This window comes from Lagopus muta, chromosome 6, assembly GCF_023343835.1.
Source record: "Lagopus muta isolate bLagMut1 chromosome 6, bLagMut1 primary, whole genome shotgun sequence".
Lineage (NCBI taxonomy): Eukaryota > Metazoa > Chordata > Aves > Galliformes > Phasianidae > Lagopus > Lagopus muta.
Window position 1 is genome coordinate 16531297 of NC_064438.1, and position 21769 is coordinate 16553065.

The 21769-nt window shown below is 36.0% G+C and overlaps 1 protein-coding gene across 4 annotated transcripts in view; it reads right to left on the reverse strand.

Annotated features, from left to right (window-relative positions):
• Positions 1 to 322: 322 nt before the first annotated feature.
• CPT1A (carnitine palmitoyltransferase 1A) overlaps positions 323 to 21769 on the reverse strand; it is a 36743-nt gene continuing 15296 nt past the window's right edge. For all 4 annotated transcript variants that reach the window (XM_048949706.1, XM_048949705.1, XM_048949704.1 and 1 more), the window contains 15 exons: positions 21288 to 21389; positions 20420 to 20557; positions 19128 to 19205; positions 18319 to 18426; positions 16599 to 16686; positions 13903 to 14098; positions 12469 to 12657; positions 12131 to 12236; positions 10364 to 10480; positions 9461 to 9625; positions 8075 to 8209; positions 6772 to 6924; positions 5738 to 5842; positions 4798 to 4890; positions 323 to 3352 (listed from right to left, as the gene is read on the reverse strand). In XM_048949706.1, the coding sequence (XP_048805663.1) occupies positions 3266 to 3352; positions 4798 to 4890; positions 5738 to 5842; positions 6772 to 6924; positions 8075 to 8209; positions 9461 to 9625; positions 10364 to 10480; positions 12131 to 12236; positions 12469 to 12657; positions 13903 to 14098; positions 16599 to 16686; positions 18319 to 18426; positions 19128 to 19205; positions 20420 to 20557; positions 21288 to 21389 (1860 nt within the window). In that variant the 3' untranslated portion in view covers positions 323 to 3265. The remainder of the gene's footprint in view (positions 3353 to 4797; positions 4891 to 5737; positions 5843 to 6771; positions 6925 to 8074; positions 8210 to 9460; positions 9626 to 10363; positions 10481 to 12130; positions 12237 to 12468; positions 12658 to 13902; positions 14099 to 16598; positions 16687 to 18318; positions 18427 to 19127; positions 19206 to 20419; positions 20558 to 21287; positions 21390 to 21769) is intronic.

Below are 21769 nucleotides of genomic sequence, written 5' to 3' on the forward strand. Positions count from 1 at the left end.
AGGAGCCACGTACCCACAACAGTATGGAGAGGAGCCACGTGCTCCATAGCTGTCATTTCAGACCAGGACCGATTGCTAGCAGGCAGTCCCACTGAAACTTTCTACCAGCTATCCCACCTCGAGTTGTTTCTATTAAACCTGAAAAATTGCTCATTAGCACGTTCTCTGTTAACTAGCAAAGCGTCTACATTTAAAACACTTCTTAAATAAGCTGAGGAGCATCCTGCTACAGCTCTGAATTGGATTTAACTACAATGATTTCGCAAGCCCAGTAAAGCAAGGGAGCCTGGAAAGAAAATACAGAAGACAGGAAACACTCTACTTAGTAGTGATAATTGTGAAACTTTATTTTTTGAAGTCACTGAAGAGGGTAGAACATTGGGACAGACTATTGAATGTAAATAACCAACCACAGAAGTAGAGTAAGTGAACAAGATAAAAAACAGCTGAAAGTAATACATTTTATACAAGGAAGCAATTGGTACAAAGGCTGAATTAGAACCATGATTTTCAAGGTCAGGCTCGCACACCTCCACGGTTCTGTAGAAGCCCAACCCTTAAGAGTACTCAGTTTGGAATAACCTCAGTCCTGGACAACGGCAGCCTCTAGATGCACCAAATCTCAGCTATTCCATCATATTAAAGAGCTGAAATAATGAATTCTGCAAATTCATGTTTAAAGGATTCCATCAATTCCAAAAAACTGGTATTTAACCAACAGGTTAATTTATTATTATCCATACTTAGCCATCCCTCACTTAGAGCTCTTTTCACTAACTGAGAGCAGGTGATTCAAGGTTTAGTTAAGGATGAACAGCTGTTCTAAAATACAGACATTAAAGTACACTGTGCTAGAAAGTTCATTCAATTCTAAGTATTTTCCATTACATTCCTATGGCTTTTGAGCAAAAAAGCAAGTAGTTTTACTGTATGTACACCATATTGAACATCAAGTTTTAAATTACTTATTAACAGCCTACATTCACTGTGGATTTCTAAGATTTACATCCAGAAAGCATATTTTATTTACACGCCGCTGACATCTTCAAGAATGAAATAAGATCCTACCTGTTTAGGAATTACGATCTAACTCAAATTAAAAAAGAAAAAAGAAAGAAGATACAATTAACAGCACTCCTTTAAACATTTACAATAAAAAACAACTTTCTGTGCCAATTGTACTTTAAGAATGTAAAATTGCATTGATAACTGCACTAAATACAATTAGACATGAAACATTTAAAACCTGAGAGTCAAATCTAAACTTTTTCTTTTTTTTCTTTTTTTTTTTTTCTTTTTTTTTGGAAAATCCTAGAAGCCCTGTGTTAATTTAAGCACAGACTGGTTAGTGGTCAATAAAAAAAACAGTGCATTATTTCTGCAGCTCCAGAAAAACACATCGCTATAACATTGATGCAGTAATTTGGTAAATGTTAGCTGCAGTAAGGCTTATTTTAAAGTCTCCTTTCCCACAAACTTCATCCAATCAAATAATGGGCATCTTTGGCCAATTCCTACGGGGGAACCTGTATTTATGTAAGCATGTATTTGCTTATGTATGCGTTTAGGACCTTTGCTGAGGTTTTCCACCTCAAACATACACATAACAGGTGTTTCAACAGCTAGATCAGAGTGAAAAAAAAAACAACACACATGTAGAGGCATATCAAGTTAGAAATACTGGCCAGAAAAAGAAATCCAAAAAACCTAATGAGAAGTTTCACAGCACCCCCAGAGAGCTTTCAAAATGAGCACAGCTCTGGAGCAACATTACTAAATATTTTGTACCTTTTACTCCCAGAAAAATAAATTTGCCCTCATAGGTGCACTGTATCGTGTGATCTAAAAAAGTAATGACACCGATAAAAGTTTGAGGAAGAGTAGCATAGCACACCAAGTTACTTCAGTTTTGTAGCAATCATTTTACTTCTGCACTTACAAATACGCCCCTTTTTCAGTGAAACTGTCTGCCCTATTCCCACCCCCATTTTTGTTGCGTGTTTCAGAAACTGCCTGACACAAAGGGCCACGCAGAAGAGGTTTGAGAAGGCCATAATTTCCCCATTCTGGAGCTATTTTCCGTTGCCTTCACAGCCTGTTTCATGCAGAGAGCTGACCGTGCAATTCTGGTCCTTTCAGGCTGAAACCTAGCAAACTGCAATTGCTCAGCCTCTACATGCAGCATTGATTCATAGATTATCTAACAGGTCTGAGTTTAAATATATTTACATTCCCTAGGACCCAGAAACTCTTCTCTCAGCGAATCACTAATACCACTCAGCTAAATGAGATCATGAGTATCCACAGCTCTGAAAAGATACTCCTGCACTTTAGAGAATGGTCTTTGCCATGTAAGAGGAGATCATCTCATCAGAGCTTTGAACCTAGCTGCACCATACACAAGCAAATTCAATTCTACTTATATCATAGCCCCCTAATTTATAATTTCAGAACTAGATCTGCATTGCTATTTCCCCTCCACAAAAATAATGTAAAACCAACTCCCAGCATAAGCTTTTCTCCCGTGTTTAGGGTATTTCTTTTACTAAGGCACTGGCACAAACAAGCACACAGGTTCATTTATATGGATATAAAATCAATCATGTGGCAAACATGCTTATAAGTAACACGGAAAGTTTGATACCTGCTAATTTGCATATTTTACTACTTTGCTGTAGCACATAGTTCTTCCCAAAAAGAAACACACCAGTTGGATGTGTTGCACTAGGTTCTGATTTTGTTTTTTTTTTCTAATCTCATGAAGAAATTACCTTTAAAGATGTTAATGAAGGTAAACAGCCAGAAGAGTTGTCATTTGTTGAAATAAAGCAGTAGATACTCTGAAGAACATCCTGCTATCAATGCATACCGAATCAAATCTTTTAAAGGCTTTGAGTTTAAGACTTGATATGTTTTATCCCTTCCATTCTGGAACACAAGTGGACTCAAATAATTTTAAGTACAAGAAAAAAAATGAGAAAAAAACTGAGTTAGAATATACATGCCTTCGTGCAATAGTGGTATACTTCATCCCTAGAAATGTATAAAATTGCAAAAGTTGCCCTTTGTGGAACTAAATGCTTCCAAACTACTAAAAAAAATATTCATGAAACATTCAAACCATGGCTATAGTTTTCATAGAAGATCAACTCGATGTGACTCAGTTTCTTCACCAGCTAGTGTTTTTGCAAACCTTGCTTTCATTCGCTGTTCAGAAGAGTTTCCATCCCAACGATGGGAGTTTGCTTGGTGGCAATAACCCAAATCATTTGGTACAGTTTTTAGGAGGTTGAAACAAACCCATGATGTCAACCATTGCTTTTTGGATGTTCTTTCCAAAGCGATGAGAATCCTTAATAAATAAATAAAAATACAATGAGATACAATGAGCTGTGCTCTCTGGTAAAGTTATCTTATAAGCAAAAGAAAGAATTTCAATATTTTGTGACTTTGGAACACAGGCTTTGATCACATCTGTTACCATAAAACAGGTAATTTAAACTGCAAAAATTTGAATGCTATGTAAGTTAATCCAGGTTTATGCTATTATTGACTGGTAAATTCTACATTATGCTATTATGTTTTTTTACATACAGAACTGAGAATTTAGCTTTGAAATCAAATGCATCTATTACTTAAAAAAAAATAATAAAAAAAAAACCCCTAAAACGTCTAGTTCATACAAGATGATTTTATCTAAGCCATTTCTCACAACACAAAAGAATGCCCAGAAAGTATAAAACAACCTAAAAATACTGAAAAAGGAAAAAAAAAAAAAAAAAAAAAGAAATTGCATTTGAGTTCCTGTTGGAATCCTGAATCCATTGGAAGAACAACATGAAGTACAGGAAATGAAAATCACAATTACTTAAACATTAAGAAACTATTCCAAGAGATGAATAGTACAGGGAAGAAAAAGATTATGAATATAAATCATTAGCTACATTATAAAACCTACTACAGGAAGCTCTAATAATATCAAGGACAAGAACATAAGGCGTTGCCTTCTCTCTGTGGACTTTTGCCTTGACTGATAAGAGTACAGGGAAACTTAATGTATAAATTAAATGGCATCTGAAGAACAGTTTGAAGCACACATGAACAGAGTCATATTTTCTAATATGTAATGATTAACCAGAGGCACCAAGATCTATCAGACAAGTTAAGGTCTATGTACTCCTGCCAAAACCGAGTATGCTGGTAAGTCATAAAACAAAGGGGAAGGACAAACTGAAGCTCACTCAATGCTGATCTCTGCAACAGAAGTGATGGATGACATCACTACATCTCAATAGATGGGTGCTATTCTGATAAATTATGATACTTAAGTTTCCCAAGCACAGATTAAAATTTATCCATCAACTTCCGTCAGAACTATTCAGGCTAAGGAGATTCAAAGAATAAAGAATACACCACTGAATTATCTTTACCACTGCAGCCAGAGGCAAATCAAAGCTAAACTGCAATAACAAAAGCCAGGAGACACCTATCCTACTGCTTACGGGACAGATAGGAGTCATTTCAGAGGAATTCCGGAGAACTACATGTGCACAACTATGACCTTAGGCTTTTTTTATTTTTATTTTTTACATCTGACAGAAAGGGGAAGTATTGTACCGTTCCCTTGGTTCATCAAGTCACTAAATTTATAGAAGCTGAGAAAAGCATTAATATACAGCATATGACAAAGAAAGAAGCAGAGTATAACTGTATGTTGCAAGTCCTAACATTTTTAGTAGACAGTGAGTAGAAGAGTTTTACAAGCAGATATCAGAGCAGGAGAAGATTGTCCCTTACCGTTTCAGAACAAGAGAATTTGCTGGAGACATGGAAATGGATGGAGTTTTCATCTAAGATTATGTAAGAAACACCATAACCATCATCAGCCACCTAAGGGAAGAAAAATGACAAGTCTTGAACTTAGTTTTCCTTCACTTTCTAAACCGATCAAGCAACGGCCACAAAACCAGCTTTCAGCTTGACAAGCCAGCCAAAATACACAATAATTATTCTGATTTCTGAGTGCCGAAGAGTAGTCCTGTGATGCCCTCACCGTTCTTTTAACAGAAATGCTTTTTGAAACAGACGAATCCAGTCTATCACATGGAGAAGCCTGCCTAACAGAGTTAACAAGAATATTACCAATTTCCATATTCAAATCTTGGTGAAAGACTATAGCCAGTCAGAAGCTCATTTACAACTCTAACAGTACACTAGCTCCACAAAACTGTTTTATTCTTATCCTAGCCACTACTCATATTTAGGAAGGCAAGCAGACAATCTGATTAGCTTAATTCAGAGGAAAACATGAACAATTATTTTTTTAAAATTAATTAAAAATTATAAATAAAAAAAATCTCATCACAGTGAAATACTTACTTTCCACAAATCACAATCTTAAAATCTAGTGTAAGTAGTAAACTGCTTGTCACTTTAATAATAGTTTGACATACTAAATCTGCAGGCATAGATACTATGACAGAAGCCTCCAGTTTATCAGCCCTCCTGTGGAGCCTTACACCACATTTGATAACTGCATATTTCCTTAAGGATGATCCATTTTTTAGTGGGACAAGGGAAAAAGGTGATGTTGGTTTTTCTGAGCACATTCACATAATTAGAAAACTTTAAACACACTTTTGAAGTGTATATTGCACTTCTAATGTGCAACATTAGGGGACTATGGGTCTGAAACAAAACTGTTCTTAAAAGGGATATTTGTATTTAGTAAACATACAGGTCCAAATCCTCCACCAGAAGATAACATCTCAGGGTTCTTCTTCAGATCAATATGTTGCTGTGGTGTCTGACTCGTTGATAGCCTCCAAGGCTCTGACAAAACCTTTATTAGAGGTTAAAAAAAAAAAAAGAAAATCAAGTACATCATATTATTTAGGAACAAGCAACTCTCTCAAGAAACAATAAAAATAACTTTAAAAATATTCAATAAAGCAATATTAAAAGGTAACTCTAGTTCACACGTCAATGGAATGAATAATTGAGTGTTAAAAGAAACAACTTAACTTGTCCTAACATGTAAACTATCAACATATTGGATCTTGATGTTCATTTCTAAAAAGTAATAAAATTTCTTAAGAGTACAAATGTTATTTCAAAACTGATGAAACTGATCTATAGCCTGGTAAACTCTGCATAACAGACCTTGTTAACAAGATCAGCAGTGATGGTACTCAAATCCCTGTTAAATACTACAGAAAGTAGTTCTTAAAAGTTTGTAAAGTCTCCAACAATACAGAGGTTTCTTGGAAAGCTGCAGAAGCTCTACAAGGTTGTTTGATTCTTAACTTAAAGCAGGAGCATTCCAACTTTATTTCAGAAATTCCAACTTTAAAATATGGCTTGATAAAGCATTTGTCACTGCAGTTAACTGTAACAAAAATTACACTATAAGGCTCCATTAGTTCATGTCAATGTACAACAAAGTAATTTTGTTACAGTTCCAAAAGAATATTCTTGAGAGAAAGCGCATGGCTGCCTGTGGTGAATATGTGCTAAGAGCCAGTATTTTATTGTAACACTGATTGTATCTTTCTTGCAAACCTTAACATGGTATTACTGAAAGTCTATTAGTAAACGGATATATATTAAAAAAATGAAAACAAGCTGTAAGATGTTAAGCCACGCTATCTACACTCTTATCTTCTTTCTAAGGAAAACTGGAGTTCTATTAATATGTAACCAGATACCAGAAAGCACTAAATAAATAACTAAATGGTTATTTACTGCAACCAATCAATGAAGATAACTTACTTCCTTGAGGAAAGGAGAATCTACAGAAAGGTACTTGGAAACAACATACAGGCAGAACAGATGGCGGTCAATGCCTGCACCAGTCATGGCAAGACGATATAAGTGCTGGTGTTTGGTAGCCGCAAGCCGGAATAACTTCAGCTTATTTTCATTCTAACAATGAAAGAAAGATGGAAAAAAATTCCATTAAGTGAATCTGTTTGGTTTCTTAGAAAGCTGCAGAAAATCAAGTTTCAACGTGGTTTAAGAAAGGCAGGAACTGCAAGAGCCATTTTAGATGACAGCGTATGAGTGTAACACAAGGGCTGAAAGAAAATTTGTCTCAGACTCACTTTAAGATAGTTCCTTTGCTAAGATCTTATAATATCAAATGCAACACTGAAAATATGGTAACCTGTCACTTAGGTCCAGCATCGCTGTATTTTATGCCACTTATTCAGGACGCTGTTAACAGACTATTAGTCTCCAAGATGAAAGCTTCTAAATCACTGGTAGTCATGCTAAGCATGCCTACTATTGGCACTCTGGAATAAAGCTTTGTGGATAGTCCATGGAGGACAAATTCTTGGAGGGCAAAAACACACAGATAAGAAGCAAGCAGTAAAAGCAAGTATTAAAAAGGACTGAATTGAGATTTGAGTATACTAGCAAAGGTATCTACCGACTTAGCTTTCCAGACCATGTGAATAAGCTATGTGTCAAAAATGCAGAAACAGTACATTCAGGGGGATGGTTGTGTTAGAAAGTATCCACATTTCTATAAATTGAACAGTTCCATAATGGCAGGTCAGAATCCTCGTTAAATACCATGTTAAAACTAAAATGTGTCCATCAAAAGTTTTATTCTTAGATATTTCTAGAGCCTTGCTGAATGGTAAAATTAAGCACCTTCTGTTAAACCAAACCTATCAACTCTACAGCAGCAATTCAAGAGACTCTCACCCCAATAAAGTTCTCTAATGGCAATTGAGAGTTTGGCATGACATTCCTTGCTTCACAAATAAGAAATTCACAAATATTATCAGCTTTCTGGAGTTTAAGATCCATAAAGTTGGCATATTTGTTAATTAGTGACTCGTTATTCTCCTTTGGTGTAGTCTTTAATTTCTGCCATACTGACAGAGGATGAAGACAGCTATCTGCTGCTATACTTCCATTCTCAAAACAAGGCATCACTCTTTCTTTAAATGTATATATACATTTATAATATATACATTCTGTACATAAACAGAAATTTACCTGAATAAAAAGTGCTAGCTGGGTACTTTGTGGATTGTATTAGAAATCAACACAGTCAACTTACACTTTCACTGGGGTCTTCCATAGTTCGAACAAAATTACACGACTCAATGGTGCACGAACGGACAGTTTCAGTTCTCCCTTCTCTGAACAAGCGTGTCATAGAGGCTTCATATGTCAAAGAAAATTTCCCCATGTCCTTGAAAGTTGGAAAAAAAAAAAGTCTTAGTGGCTTAGACAGACTTAGCCTCTCTTAATTGATCATAACATTCAAGGTAAGTACATAGGATGCAAATCACTCCACAAGTTAAGCAAGTTGTTAGTAGTCTACCATTAGCAGCCTTACAGAAAAAAGTAGTAATGGGATTTGATCAATGCTTTTACAGCAAAGACTACACATTTTATATCCACTTCTTTGGCTCGTCACAAAAAGAACTAATTCAAAAACTATCCAAAGCTTATTAGAAAGTTCAGTGGCTACTTAACACAGCTGTAGTTAAGTAAGCTACAATATTTTCAATTCAAAGTTTAACAGCATAGATTTGTATGGCAGCATGGGAATAAAAAAAAAAAAAGTGAAAGAACACAATCTGAGAAAGTGAAAACTGAAAACAATCTGCAAAATCCAAAATCCACAGATTCTGAAGTTTTTATATTGTAAAAGCTTATCTAGTACATGCTACCAATTCTTTCAGGCCACAAAAGTTTGTTCAGCTTCAAATTAAGAGATTGGGTGGTTACTGAAAATATAGAAATAAAAGGTGGTTGGGATGGTGCGTGAAAGTCAAGTTATTTGCCATGTAGCTGCCCTAAGGAATGGTAACAAAGATAATAAGTAATAATAGCAGCAAGGGAATGTCTGTGCTTTGACATTCAATTTAGAATTGCATTTAAAAAAGCAACAAAAGATAAATTCGGAGAGCTAATACCAATAAATATTGAGCAATGACAGCCAGAATGCAAAACCTGTACATTTTGCTATGTGGGCATCCTATGAAAATGTGCAGGGAAAAAAAAGGTGAGCTAAAAAGAAAAAGCCAACAGGCAGGCACACCTATTAATAATGTTAAGGAATGGAATGTTCATTACTACAGAATTAAGGGAGACTCCAAATTAACAGGTAAGTTTAATACTATGTGGGTTTGAACAGCAACAACAAATTCACCTACCAAAGTTTTTATATCTAAAGATACCTAGGGCTAAAACAACTAAGCAGAAGAGAAAAATCTGCATTAGCACCAATAAATCAACCTTTGGACAATGAGTTTCTGACTGGTAATCTGTTCAGCATTTGTACTAACTTCCACTGAATGTCTTTAATAACACAAGCAGTGCAAAGTTACGTGAAAGCACAGCGTACTTCACACCATCACACATTCTAATCGCAAGTACAGAAACACAGAATCTTATTAAATTGCCCACAGCATAAGTCAAAGTCTGTTCTTCTTACTCGGTAGTGAGCAAGCTGCAGGGCAAGCTGAATGAAGGCATCAGGGCTGGTTTTTGCTTTCTTTATTAGCCCCTTCCCAAAAACATCAAAGTAAAATGAACAGAAGTCCACATCATCTGCCAGAGCTCTAGCGGTGCTCAGAGACTTCTCGATCACATCTTGGCACTGAAATACACAAGCAAATGACTTATCTATACATATACATATACACACATACACACGTATAAGCATTTGAAGGCATTCAAAAGAAATAAAAGTGCACACGTTTAACTAATATAAAATAAATGTAAAATTATAAAATTTAAAAAAATAATTATTTATTATAAACATATAATATTATAAAATATCCATAAATTATAAGCCATTAACATCATTGTGTAAATATTCTTCCTCTGGAGAAAAAGAAGATATATTTGTGTGAAAGTTAAGATTCAAACAGCTTTAAAAAAAGTTTTAAGCCAATACACATTTGGAGTCCAAAAATGTTCTTCCAACAAAAACCATAAGACTGTTCAGATCACTAGAACATTAAGTGTATCATCAGCCACAGAATTCTGAATGCATGTAAGACAGCTGATCTCAAGGAAATATTACACAGGCATAACAACAACACAGCAGCAACTCAAACTTCACTGCAGTACTGCTCCTGTTTACAATGGATGGCCATTGATTTTTGACAAGCTGCTAAGCTAAGAAAGTTTCTAGAAAAAAGCTGCTATTTCCTGAGCAGAATTTTTAAAAAGCAGTGTTAAAAACACTGCCATCCTTGTAAGTACACTGGGTAACGCGCACAAGCAAAATACATGTTTTACAGGGCTCAAAGCAATTAACTACTTGTAAGGTTTTCAGTAATTAATTATATGATTTGACTGCTTAAGAACAGCTGAGCCCCTTTCCCCTTACCTCTTCTGGAATTTCCCACTGCAGTTTGGTTGGGATAGGAATATTTTGATTGGTTTCTCCTTTGCAGTGTCCGTCCTCAGAGTAGCCCAGTTCAAGATACTCAGTTGCCATTATGTTCTGTGAAGGAAGATACCTTTTTAGAATTGCAAACACATTATATCCTAATTCCACAACAATAAGTAATTTGCAAAAACAGTGAATAAGTCCCAACATTTTCAGGATAACACATTTTTAAACACAGTGAAATACAATTTATTCTCAAATACTGCCTATTACTTTAAGGCATTTTTACTTCTAAATAGAAAAATACCAGATATACATAAAATACTGTACTACAGTGGTGCAAAACGCTTTAATTAAACCTCCTCCAAAAAAGGCTTTCAATCTTTGTTCAATTTTGGTTCTAAAGAATTTCTGTAAGTCTGTTATCTGACAAAACCAGTTCATCAAAAAGTTTATTGCAGATTGTGAATTTCCGAAAAATTAATCAGAAATCTTTAATTCTTTTCAAGATTCACAAGCTGCTCAATGTTTCAGTACATTTTATGTGCACACTGGGTTTCTTGGAGTAGTTTTCAAGATGGATGATGCAGGTTGAATGACAAACAAAGACTTTGCCTTACAGGATTTCAGAAATATTGTGGGTTTTTGTTTGTTTTTTACCTTGAGGTTATCAGTCTGCTCAACATGGAAAGAAAGAGTTTGATAAAAATCTGCTATATGTCTGTACTTCTTTCTAATCTCTTGCTGGTATGGATAGAACACACCAACTACAAAACGTCCAGAATTTCTTAGGAAACTGAATTCTATTTTATTTTGGGCTTCCTGATTCTCAGCAGAAAAGGAACCAACTAACAGTAAGTACAAAGAATGAACTGAGCACACTGAGCGATTCTCTGAAGTAGAACAAAGTAATACTTTTCCACTGGCCAGAACAGCCAGTCTGAACTAGACTGTTCAATCAACCTTGAATGAGTTTTGACTTTCTCCCATTTAGAGAATGCAGTTAGGACTTTCTCTTCTTATACAAATGGATACTCTTAGATAATAAAATCAGGACATGACTTGGGGCGTCAGTTGGACCTGGGTTCCACTTGCACAGATTCATAATTAAATCAGAATTAGCTAATGTTTCTGAAAAACTTTTGAGTGATGAAGTCATAACTGTTTATAGGTCTAAACATCAAAGAGAAAAAATATTCAGATAGGATTTCAAGCAATAAACTATCTCCATGATGAACAAATTCGACAAAAAGTCCATTTATACCATTCATTGCAGCAAAACACGAGAGCTAATTTAAATAACATCAATCTAGAATGTAAAAATAGCTTAAGGGAAATAAATGCTACAGAGTATAACTTCTAAGTTTTAACAATAAACATGGGATTTTACAGCACAGGGAAGCCTAGGTGCTTCAGCAGCATGTGCATATGCAAAATGAAGTGCTAAGTCAAACAGGCAATAGTTCATTGATTTAGAATATTAAAAACAAGCTAGATAGGGTGACATATCACTTTCCTATAAACACGTTTGTTGTCATTAAATTTTAATAAAGGTCTTTAAGGCAATGCAACTTGTTTTTTAGCTAGTTTCGCTTGTTTGTTTGTTTTGAATTCTGCTGACAACACAGAAGACAAAAGTGATCCAAAATCACTCATCAGCAACATAGTTGCAAGAGACTGGAAAGGAATCTGATGTTATTCAGAGGTGTTGCATGAACCACCTAACATTATATTCTACATTAACCTTTTGTATGTAACACTTACCTCCCACAGGTGTCCAACAATAGGAGCATCTGCCCAGGAGTGCTCAGCATTCAGGCCCATTTTGCCATTTTTGAATACTACAAGAGTAAATGTTTTATCAAACCACCTACAAAAAGATTAGATTTACTTATGAATTCTTATGTTTCAGAAACATTTTTATATTCTAACTTCATGTCTGTGAAAAAGATTCGAAGACAATGCTGGTTGTTTTTGGGTTTTTTTTGGTATGAAATGGACAAATTTATATGCTTATAAGTCACTAGCTCATATGCATTAGCCACGTGAATTAGCACATCTCTGAAAAAGAGAAGGGTCTTTTCACAGAGTCAATACTGTACCTGTCATAACATCTGCCATGTATTAAGGATTTTGCATATTCATTTAGTGACCTCACTGGATCTTCTTTCCTGTACCCTTGTTCGTCGTCATCCAATGTCACAAAAAATGCTGCTTTTTCAATGGCATCTAAGGACTGTTTGTTCTTTCCACGGCTAAAATAAGCCTGTCGAGCCTTAGCCCATGGTACCCTGCAGAAAGAATTTGATTTACAGCCAGGTTGCATGCATTAGTGCATATTTTATCATCCTGAGACATTCCTCCTACTTGTATCAAGTTTTGAGCTGCTTGCTACTTGCATTCATTTAAACTGTATCAGCACAGTGTAACAACACTAATTCAGCATTAGTTCAGTACCCACAGCGGGTCTCCTCAATAAAGCTGGGATGGGACTCTTTATCAGGGAGTGCAGAAAGAAATGTCTCTAAACTAAAAAAAGGCAGATTTAGATTAGACATCAGGAAGGAATTCTTCGCTATGAAGATGATGAGGAACAGGCTGCCCAGAGAAGCTATGGATGCACATCCCTGCAAGTGTTCAAGGCCAGGTTGGAGGGGCTTTGAGCAGCCTGGTCTAGTGGAAAATAACCCTGTCCACAGCAGGGGGGCTAGAACTAAATGAACTTTCAGGTCCCTTCCAACTCAAACTATTCAATAATGCCTTCGTATCACAACATGAATGCAAAGCATAAGCATTATTCTTCAGAAGTTTCTGCTGCACACAACATGTATAACATCGATCATCTACATTTAATAACTGAACAAAAGAAGATACCTGTTATGTGAAAGAAAACAGTAATAACAATGAAAACAATTCACTGATAAAAATATCTATTGCTGTAACACCTAAGTATAAGCATCTGGACAATTTTCCATGAAAACTTCCATGGTAAACAACTGAAACAGATCTAAAGTTAGCGAACAAAGAAATTTCTATGCAGCAGTGCCACATTTATTTATTTAGAAATCTGTGACTTTTTCCATTGAAAAAAATGTATTGAAGTACAATATCTCTTAGGTAGTATATTAAAAACCCAAAGCTATTTCTCTTTAGTGTCCAGAAACCAGGCAAGACTGAACTGAATTTGTCAAAATAGAATTGAATTAAATGATCTCTCACCAAGAGCCAGGTGAATTTACATTCTCAATCTTAAGTTTGAGAACATTCTGTAAAATGTCAGTGAATCTCAGAGAAAACCTAAAGCTTACATAGTTTAACATGCTTACTACTGCAAAGCCTCAAATTGCTCTTCTTACCACAAAGCAAACTTCACCAGCTTTCCAGCTAAGTATGGGGAGTCTACACAGAGCTGCAATTGCCAAATTATTTTTAATTCCACATCATCATTACAAAGGACAGCACAGCAGGAACATGTCAGCAATATATTCCCAAATAATGAAATTAATTTAAAAAAAAAAAAATGATAATAGCCATACCTATCTCCTGCAGTAAGAGCTGCTAATTTCTCTTCACCAGCCTGAGGCTCTGAATCATCATCAAGAATTCTTTGTATCTGCTGTTCAATCTCTCGAGGTTTCAACAGTCTACCATCGTGGTACAGCCACACTTTGAAGTAACGCCCCTTGTGATAGACAACAATGTGTTTGCTGTCTTTCACATGCTGGAGAGTATCTAGAATTTCAAATAGTTTTTATGAAAACAAAGTACTCTCAAAATACTAATAATACACTATGTAACGGCAAGTGCCTACTGCATGTACCATCAATTAGCCACAACTCATTCAAGTTTATCTTCACTTTGTTTATAAACAGAAGGTCAACTGGAATAAGCCTAAGAAGGCTTATGACATGAAGGCTTTGTGTCAAACACCTACTGAAGCTTTCTAAGCAGCTAGGTAAACTCCTCATATGATGGAAACCAGTAATTCAGTTCTTTTGCTCTTCCTGCTGACATTCTTATAAATCTGAGGAAATCAGTTGATGAGACAGTGAAGAGACATCCTAAAAGCCTAAAATTCATTATTCTGAGAAACATAGTACCAGGAAAGAGTTCTCTACTTTGGGTGTTCTGACCTACCCATAAAGTTTTGAGAGGTATCCACTGACCAGAAGCAGTTTTATACTTATGGCACCTTCGGCTAACCTAGATAAAGCTCAAGCTTTTATAGAAATATCACAAGGGCACCTGAAAGCTCCAAGAAAATCTGCTGCAGAATTAGTACAGGGTTTGATTCTCAGAACTGAGAAAAACGGACAGCAACATTTTCTTTCATCTGTTGACTGCTAATGTTGGTATTTCCAGATGATCTGCCTCCTATTCTGTTTTGACACTTGGAAAAAAATAAAATAAAAAAGCATCCTCACACGCACAAAAAAAAAAAAAAAAAAAAAAAAAAAGCCACAAACATAAAAAGAAGCTGAGCCCAGAGAATGTAGGTCAGGCTATTGGGGGGAATCATTGGAGGCCAGTTTGGGGGAGAAGCCCCTACTAAGCCTTCAGGGATACACTCCATCGAAAAATACCACTGCACGGAGAACAATTTGCCTCAAGTGCTTTAATATTCCAAATTCTCAAAGCTGATGCACTGACTGTCACATTCAAGTACAACAAACAAGTCACCAAACGTTCATCAGGACCAACCCGAATCCCTGAATGGGAATAAGCCCCTTTAAAGTTTGCAAAAAATTAAAGTTCCTTAGGATCTTCAAGATGCAGGAATATTAAAGCTCCAACCCACCAGGTTATACAAGCCTATGTGACAGTCAAATGTACCTTGAACAAGACCACCATATTTGTTAAGCCTCAACACAACTCTTCAACATGGCAGGTACTAAGACTCACACCAGTATAAATGAATTATAGGAGAAGCAGTTGGAAAATCTGGAATATCTGTCCAGACGGGGATGGAAAGGTATCTGGAAGGTGCCATGTCCATGGCAGGGGTTGGAACTACATGATCTTTAATAGCTCTTCAAACCATTCTATGACTCCATGACACTACTAAAGAACATCACTGTCACCTGCAAAGAACAATACAACTTTAACATGGATATGTAAAAAAATCCTTGCTATGCCAGAGAAGGCATTAAAAAATAAAATAAGGAGATGAAATTACCCCATGGTTACATGGCTAATTTCAATAAGCAACTGAAAGGACTGGAAGAGGTGTGACATACCCTACTTTTCTACCCATGTTTTTATTATCCATGCACTAATGAAAATGCATGCATCTGCCTTCCTTCAAGACATACCTAACTCCTGTTGTCTGAATTGAAAGCATATGTCCATTTACAGTGAAAACGTACAGATGAACTTTGACTTACAGATATAACTGCTTTTTGGGCATGGCTAGCAAACACGATTGCTTGTGAACTTGTAAATACACTCTTAATATCCCATAGAAGCTGCAGGAACAGATTCACACAAAAATAACCCTGTTCTACTTAAACAGGTATCTCAATTCAACAGTAAGATGTAAAAATTTAGTTAAAACTTAGAATAATCACTTCACTGCTGAAAGTTAGAGCAGAAGCTAATAAAAAAGAATGTGTTTTCCTTAATGTGTTACAGAGAAAGATTTAGTCACTGTCCTTCTTAGAGCTGATTCATCTATCTGGTATCTTACAGTGCATACAAATCATCAAGATAACACTGGCACTGAAAAGCCTGCCTAAGGACTAAGATTGTACCTGCCTTTAACCCAGGTAAGCAACAATGCTGAACACACATTCATATTGAGCAGAATACATTAAGATGCTGTTGTAAATAATAAACTGAAGGAAAAAAAAAAAGTCAAAAAAGGACACATTTTAAAATGACTCAGATGAGAGAACTCAATCTGCGCAAAGAAAAACTCTGTGTATCAAAAGAAAGGGTAGACCAGGAAAAAAAAAGAAAAAGGTTGCATATAAATTAAAAGCATGAGGCAGAATTTCCTGAAGTCAGCTTTGAATTAAAGAGACAAGCACTGAAGTGAAGTTTCAAAGTCGTTCAGAACAGAAAAAACTATCTATGTGCTCTATGACAATTCATTACTTCCTGAGAAACAGCAGTACTGGTGCCCTGGTGTCATTCAACCCCTTAGCTGAAAAAAAGGGAGTCTAGCAGAAAATATCCCCAAAACTGTGAGCTCCATTAAGATGTTCTTCTCTCCTTGGATAGCCCTGCTTACCTGATTCTTCTCCTGGGATGCGGGAGGTATTAAACATCCGCTCCCACTGAGCTGAGCAAAGCGGAACAGTGGATCCCATCAGAAGAATCTGTACAAAACATGTGGATTAAATTCTAAATTAGTATTTATTGTTAGTAAATTTAAAAGAAAAAAACAATCTGGGTAAACAAGAGGCTGCAGAACAAGAATATTTCTAATGCATCATTTTTTTTCAGTTCCTTGTTTTCCCTTCAACTACACGTGGAAGATTTCACTCACTGACATTCCAGTAGCTGTATTTTTTATTTTTATTTTTTAATTCTTATCAAAGCTCCCTCTTCAGAAGCAAGCACTTAAGATAGCTTGCATCAGAAATCCAATGTGCTCTATGGTCAATCTGGGTTACCCCTTGATTTCTTCCTCTGTTTCTGATTAATCTACCTATGAAATTACATCATAAACCCAAGAGAGTACACAACTCTCCTCCTATCCTTATCTACTTTGGCTCCCTTCCTTGTTGGATTTCTCCTATGCAGGAGAAATCACAACACCAAGTCCAAGGACAACCTTTGATTCAAACAGCAACAGCTACTCAACTGCACTCTTTCAATGGTGTCTTTTGTTATCAAGCAGACTTTCTTACAACCACTATGTCCACATCAGGATCTGAATTCCTCTGAAGTCTGGATGTTTTTAAGGCAGTGTTCTGCCTGACAAATACCATTTCTTAGACACACCATGTATTTACTCCAATTATCTGGGTCCAAACATCCAAACAAACAGAACAGTAGGAAGACTCCCCTAGGACACCTGCTTTGAAGAAAAACTACAAACATTTCTTAGCGTTTCTTTATATGACACTAGGAAAAAAATTGTATCCATTGAATCATCACAGACTAAGTATGTGGGCTGGGGGTTATGATGCTTACTTGAATAAAATATGAAATAGAAACAAATCAAGTATTCAAACAATATCTGCTTGAAAGTCACTTAAGTTTTATGGAAATGCAGTGACCTGAGGAAGTATGAAGTCACACACTTAGCATAAATCAAATGTTTCTAAACTTCAGGTAAACTTAACTTTAAAAAAAGTTGTCTAGCTTTATTGCTACACCAGCTTAAGAAATGAGTAAATTCAGCAATATACTGCAGTGTTTATTTTCTACCTTGATATATCAAGTAAATAAATTCATTGCATTTGGCAGATTCACTAAGCAAAGCAACTATAAGCAGAAATCACAAAGAACAACATGAAAATATGGCAAGCAGTACACATCCAATTGTAGTTAATATTTCAGCATATAACCTACTTCATATGCTACTCAATTTAAAATTCATCCTTACAGTCAGTATTAGCAGGAAATAGGAAAATGTTTTCCTGCTGGGATTTCCAGAACTCAGTGGTTCAGAAGTACCATGACATGCTTGCTACCTATCAATAATTTGTTAGGTGGTGTACTTAACGTATGCAAACACAAGACCTTAATTCTCTTTGGGGCAAATAGCTAGGGTCAGTTTCAAGTGCTGCAATTAGCTGGTGTAACAGAAGCTTGTATCTGATAGCCAGTAGTTTGTGCACATGTGCAATTCAAGTGACAACAAAGATGCCTGAGATCACAAATTCAGTTGAGTCTCATATATGGCTCTGGCACAACTCTTTCCTCTCCTGCTGTAAAAGCTGATCAACTCCTTATAAACTGTGCTGGAAAAGACCAAAAGCTATTTAAACCAATGTACATACTGGCTTGATTTCTTGTCTGTCCAGTTTTTTCCGGTAGAGCAGGATGGCATGGATAATATTACCAGCTCTAGCTGCCTGTATGGTTGTGGGAAATAAATAAAGGAAGTCCTGCAAAGTACATAAGAATCTTAAGTTAGCTATTATCATAGAACACTGAAAAATATACAGTACTACTGTTTTTTTGTGTTTTTTTTTGTTTGTTTGTTTTATTTTTTTAAGCTATATTCTGGTCAATGAAGTCAAGTCTTGAAAATACATGAAGTACATTAGTGCAGTGAGTTGATGACTTAAATTCCATTCCTTCAATAGCCACAATTTCCTTAACAGCACCAGTTTGAAAACCTACAGCATGGCTGTCAGTCATCCCATATAATGCTACTGAAAATTTGAATTCAAAACCACAGTATTTCCTACTTATGTTTTTAACCTCAGGGTCTTTCACAACTTTACTTCCTGTACAGACATTTACAAATACCAGAACACACAACTGTGCTATGCATCTGCATCAGTTTGTTTTTTTTCCACATTAATCTTTTTTAAAGATAGCTTGTTGCAGTAAGTATAAAACTGCAAAAGAAGCCATCACTGCACAGGTTTGCCCAACTGCCAGATGTGCTAAGTTTATTATGAAGATAGCACTTTGTAAGACATTTGTTTCAGATTGTACTCCAGAAAGAACAAAGAAAGCCACATACTCAGTGGCAACAGAGGTCTAAAAAGGGAAATATTAAAGAAAAATAAGTTAAGATCCATGACAGAAATTTTCCAATGCTTCTTTGACCCATAAGGCATTTATAGCATTTACCTACCATTGCAAAATAGTTACTGTTAACCATAATTGGTCCACGCCCTCTAAGGTAGATATATTCTTCCCACCAATCGCTCACCTGTAGGATGAAAAAAGATGAGTAAAAGTTCATTATTTCTATAGTTGACACCTGCTATGTCGATAATTCCACATTACAGTGCTTTGTACAGAAATAGAAATTTAACAGTCAGCTTGCCACCCCCCCCACTTAAAAACATACAAAGAAACAAAAATCCTCCACTGATTTCTGTTAATATTTAAGGAAAGCAAATAAAAAAAAAAAGTGGGATAATTCTAGAAATAGTGAGTTTCTGAATAAATTGTCATCTTCACATGACATTTGAAATGCATCAGAAACCCCAAATGCTGGGGTAACCTAAGAGAACTACAGTTAATGTGTAGAGAGGTTTTAGATACTACATCAGGAAGCTCAAGGGCAGCCTTGGGGTTGTTCAGCCCAGAGAAGAAAAGGCTCAGAAGAGACTTATTGCAGCCTTCCACTACACAAAAGGGGCCTACAGGAAAGTAGGGACTTTGTAAAAAGGCATAAAAGGATAGAACCTGGGTAATGACTTTAACCTAAAAGAAAGGAGATTTCAATGAGATATCTGAGGAAGAAATTCTTCACTATGAGGGCGGTGAGCACTGGAACAAGTTTCCCAGAGAAGCTGTGGATGCCTCATGTTTGAGGCCAGGTTGGATGAGGGGCTTTAAGCAGCTTCATCAAGTGGTTGGGAACTCTGCCTACTGCAAGGGAGTTGAAACTAGGTGAGGTCCTCCTAAAGGACCTTTCTAACCCATGCCATTCTATGATTATAATTGCATTACACAGTTCTCACTATGATACTGCAGTTTGGATTTTCTTTTTGATGGAAAACATTTCTTACAATTGCTTATTTCTTTTCCATATGCTTTATCAATTCTACATAAAAAAGTTTTCCTAAAGTACTCTTCTATCTAAACTACCTGGACAGCTATGTTCAGGGTTTAATTACAAATCTTAACAAGGATAAATAGCCTATGAGCAGTCGTAATAGCTAAATCACTGGCTCCAGAATAACACACACAGAACTGAACAAAGATGTGCTCTATAAAGTTCCATTTACCAAACTTTCTGTTTTCAAAATCCCACATCAACTTATTTCTGTGCAAATCCAGTGGTCTCCAACGCACTTTGCACAAGTTTCAATTCCCTTCTTCTCCATTTAAGACAGAATGAACAATAAGCCAAAAATACAACAGGAAACAAATATTCAACAGATGTAATTTGAAGTCATCTGTTGATCTACTCACATAGTTTGTGGCCCACCACGATTTTAGTTTTAAGTACCACTGAAGCCTTGGTCCTAAGTTAAACGCAAAATCTTTTGCAAGACCCTCCATTCTTTTGAACTCTTCATCATTCATAAGTGGCCGGACTGATTCCAGATACTACAATACAGGAAGAGAATCAGCATCAGTGTAGTTGCAGATGTGCACCTTCTCATCATTTCAGCAGAAAGTCATGTACATCATTACCGCAGAGAGAACGTTTACATCATTTACAGCAGAGAGAGCATTCAGATTCAAATGTATAAGGCTGCAAAACGCTGTGTTGTTAAAACACTTCTAAACATTTTCCTGCAAACTTTTCCAGAATTTGTGGAAAAGGTCACTTTTCTAACAATACATTCTCCTCTCCAGAGAAGAAAGCATTTTAAAGAACATATTTATTGTTATCATAGGACTCAACTCTTCAGCTTTAAGCAGCTTCATCGAGCTCTTTTCCTTCAAACCTTCAGTTTCTGTAACACACAGTCCTACTTACACACTTTGCTGCAAGACTTTCTGTCATAAAACACATGCTTATATGCATGCTAGTCAACATAACAAATACAAGATGCACTGAAAGCCCTGCATATCACTTCATTGGAAAGTGTTGTAACAGACATCATATCACCCAACGTGAAGCAAGCCAGCTTCAAACTGTCATCCATTTCAGTGGTTTGTCTTAGCCCTTAATTTCTACACATTCCGTTTTAATGTATGAGAAAATATTGATACCACCACATAATGATTTTAAGACATGGCAAAAACAAAACAAAAACACTCTGATATAAATACAAAGGCATCTAAGCATGGATTCAATGTTACCAAAGATAATGAATCGAACTCCACGCACCCTGGTGACTGTGTCTTTGACAGCTGGAACTGGCAATCGTGGTAAAGACGTCTGGAAACTGTACAACATGGGTTTACGTCCTGAGAAGAGTTTTACAAGAGTCTGAAGGAAAAACAAAATCAAAATATACACTTCAATTTATTATGTTCCACAAAGGAAAATGACAGAGTAAAAGGAATAACATAGCTGGGAGTTCCTTTCACTAGTAAGCAACATTAGACTAAATTTAGCCAACTATCATCTTTATCACTGTTTGACAAAGGCAAAAAGGCAATGGCAAACTATCTTCCAAAGCAAACAACACATCATTTGAAGAAAAAGAGCATCATGGAGATTTCCTGACTTCTTCTGGTCATTAGGCAATATTGTTCGCATATGAGACGCCTTGATCTCAATAGAAAACAGAGGCAGTTACTGAGTGCACTTCCTCATTCATTTTCCTTTATGAAGATTAAAAAGCAAATGTACCCATCGATATTTTA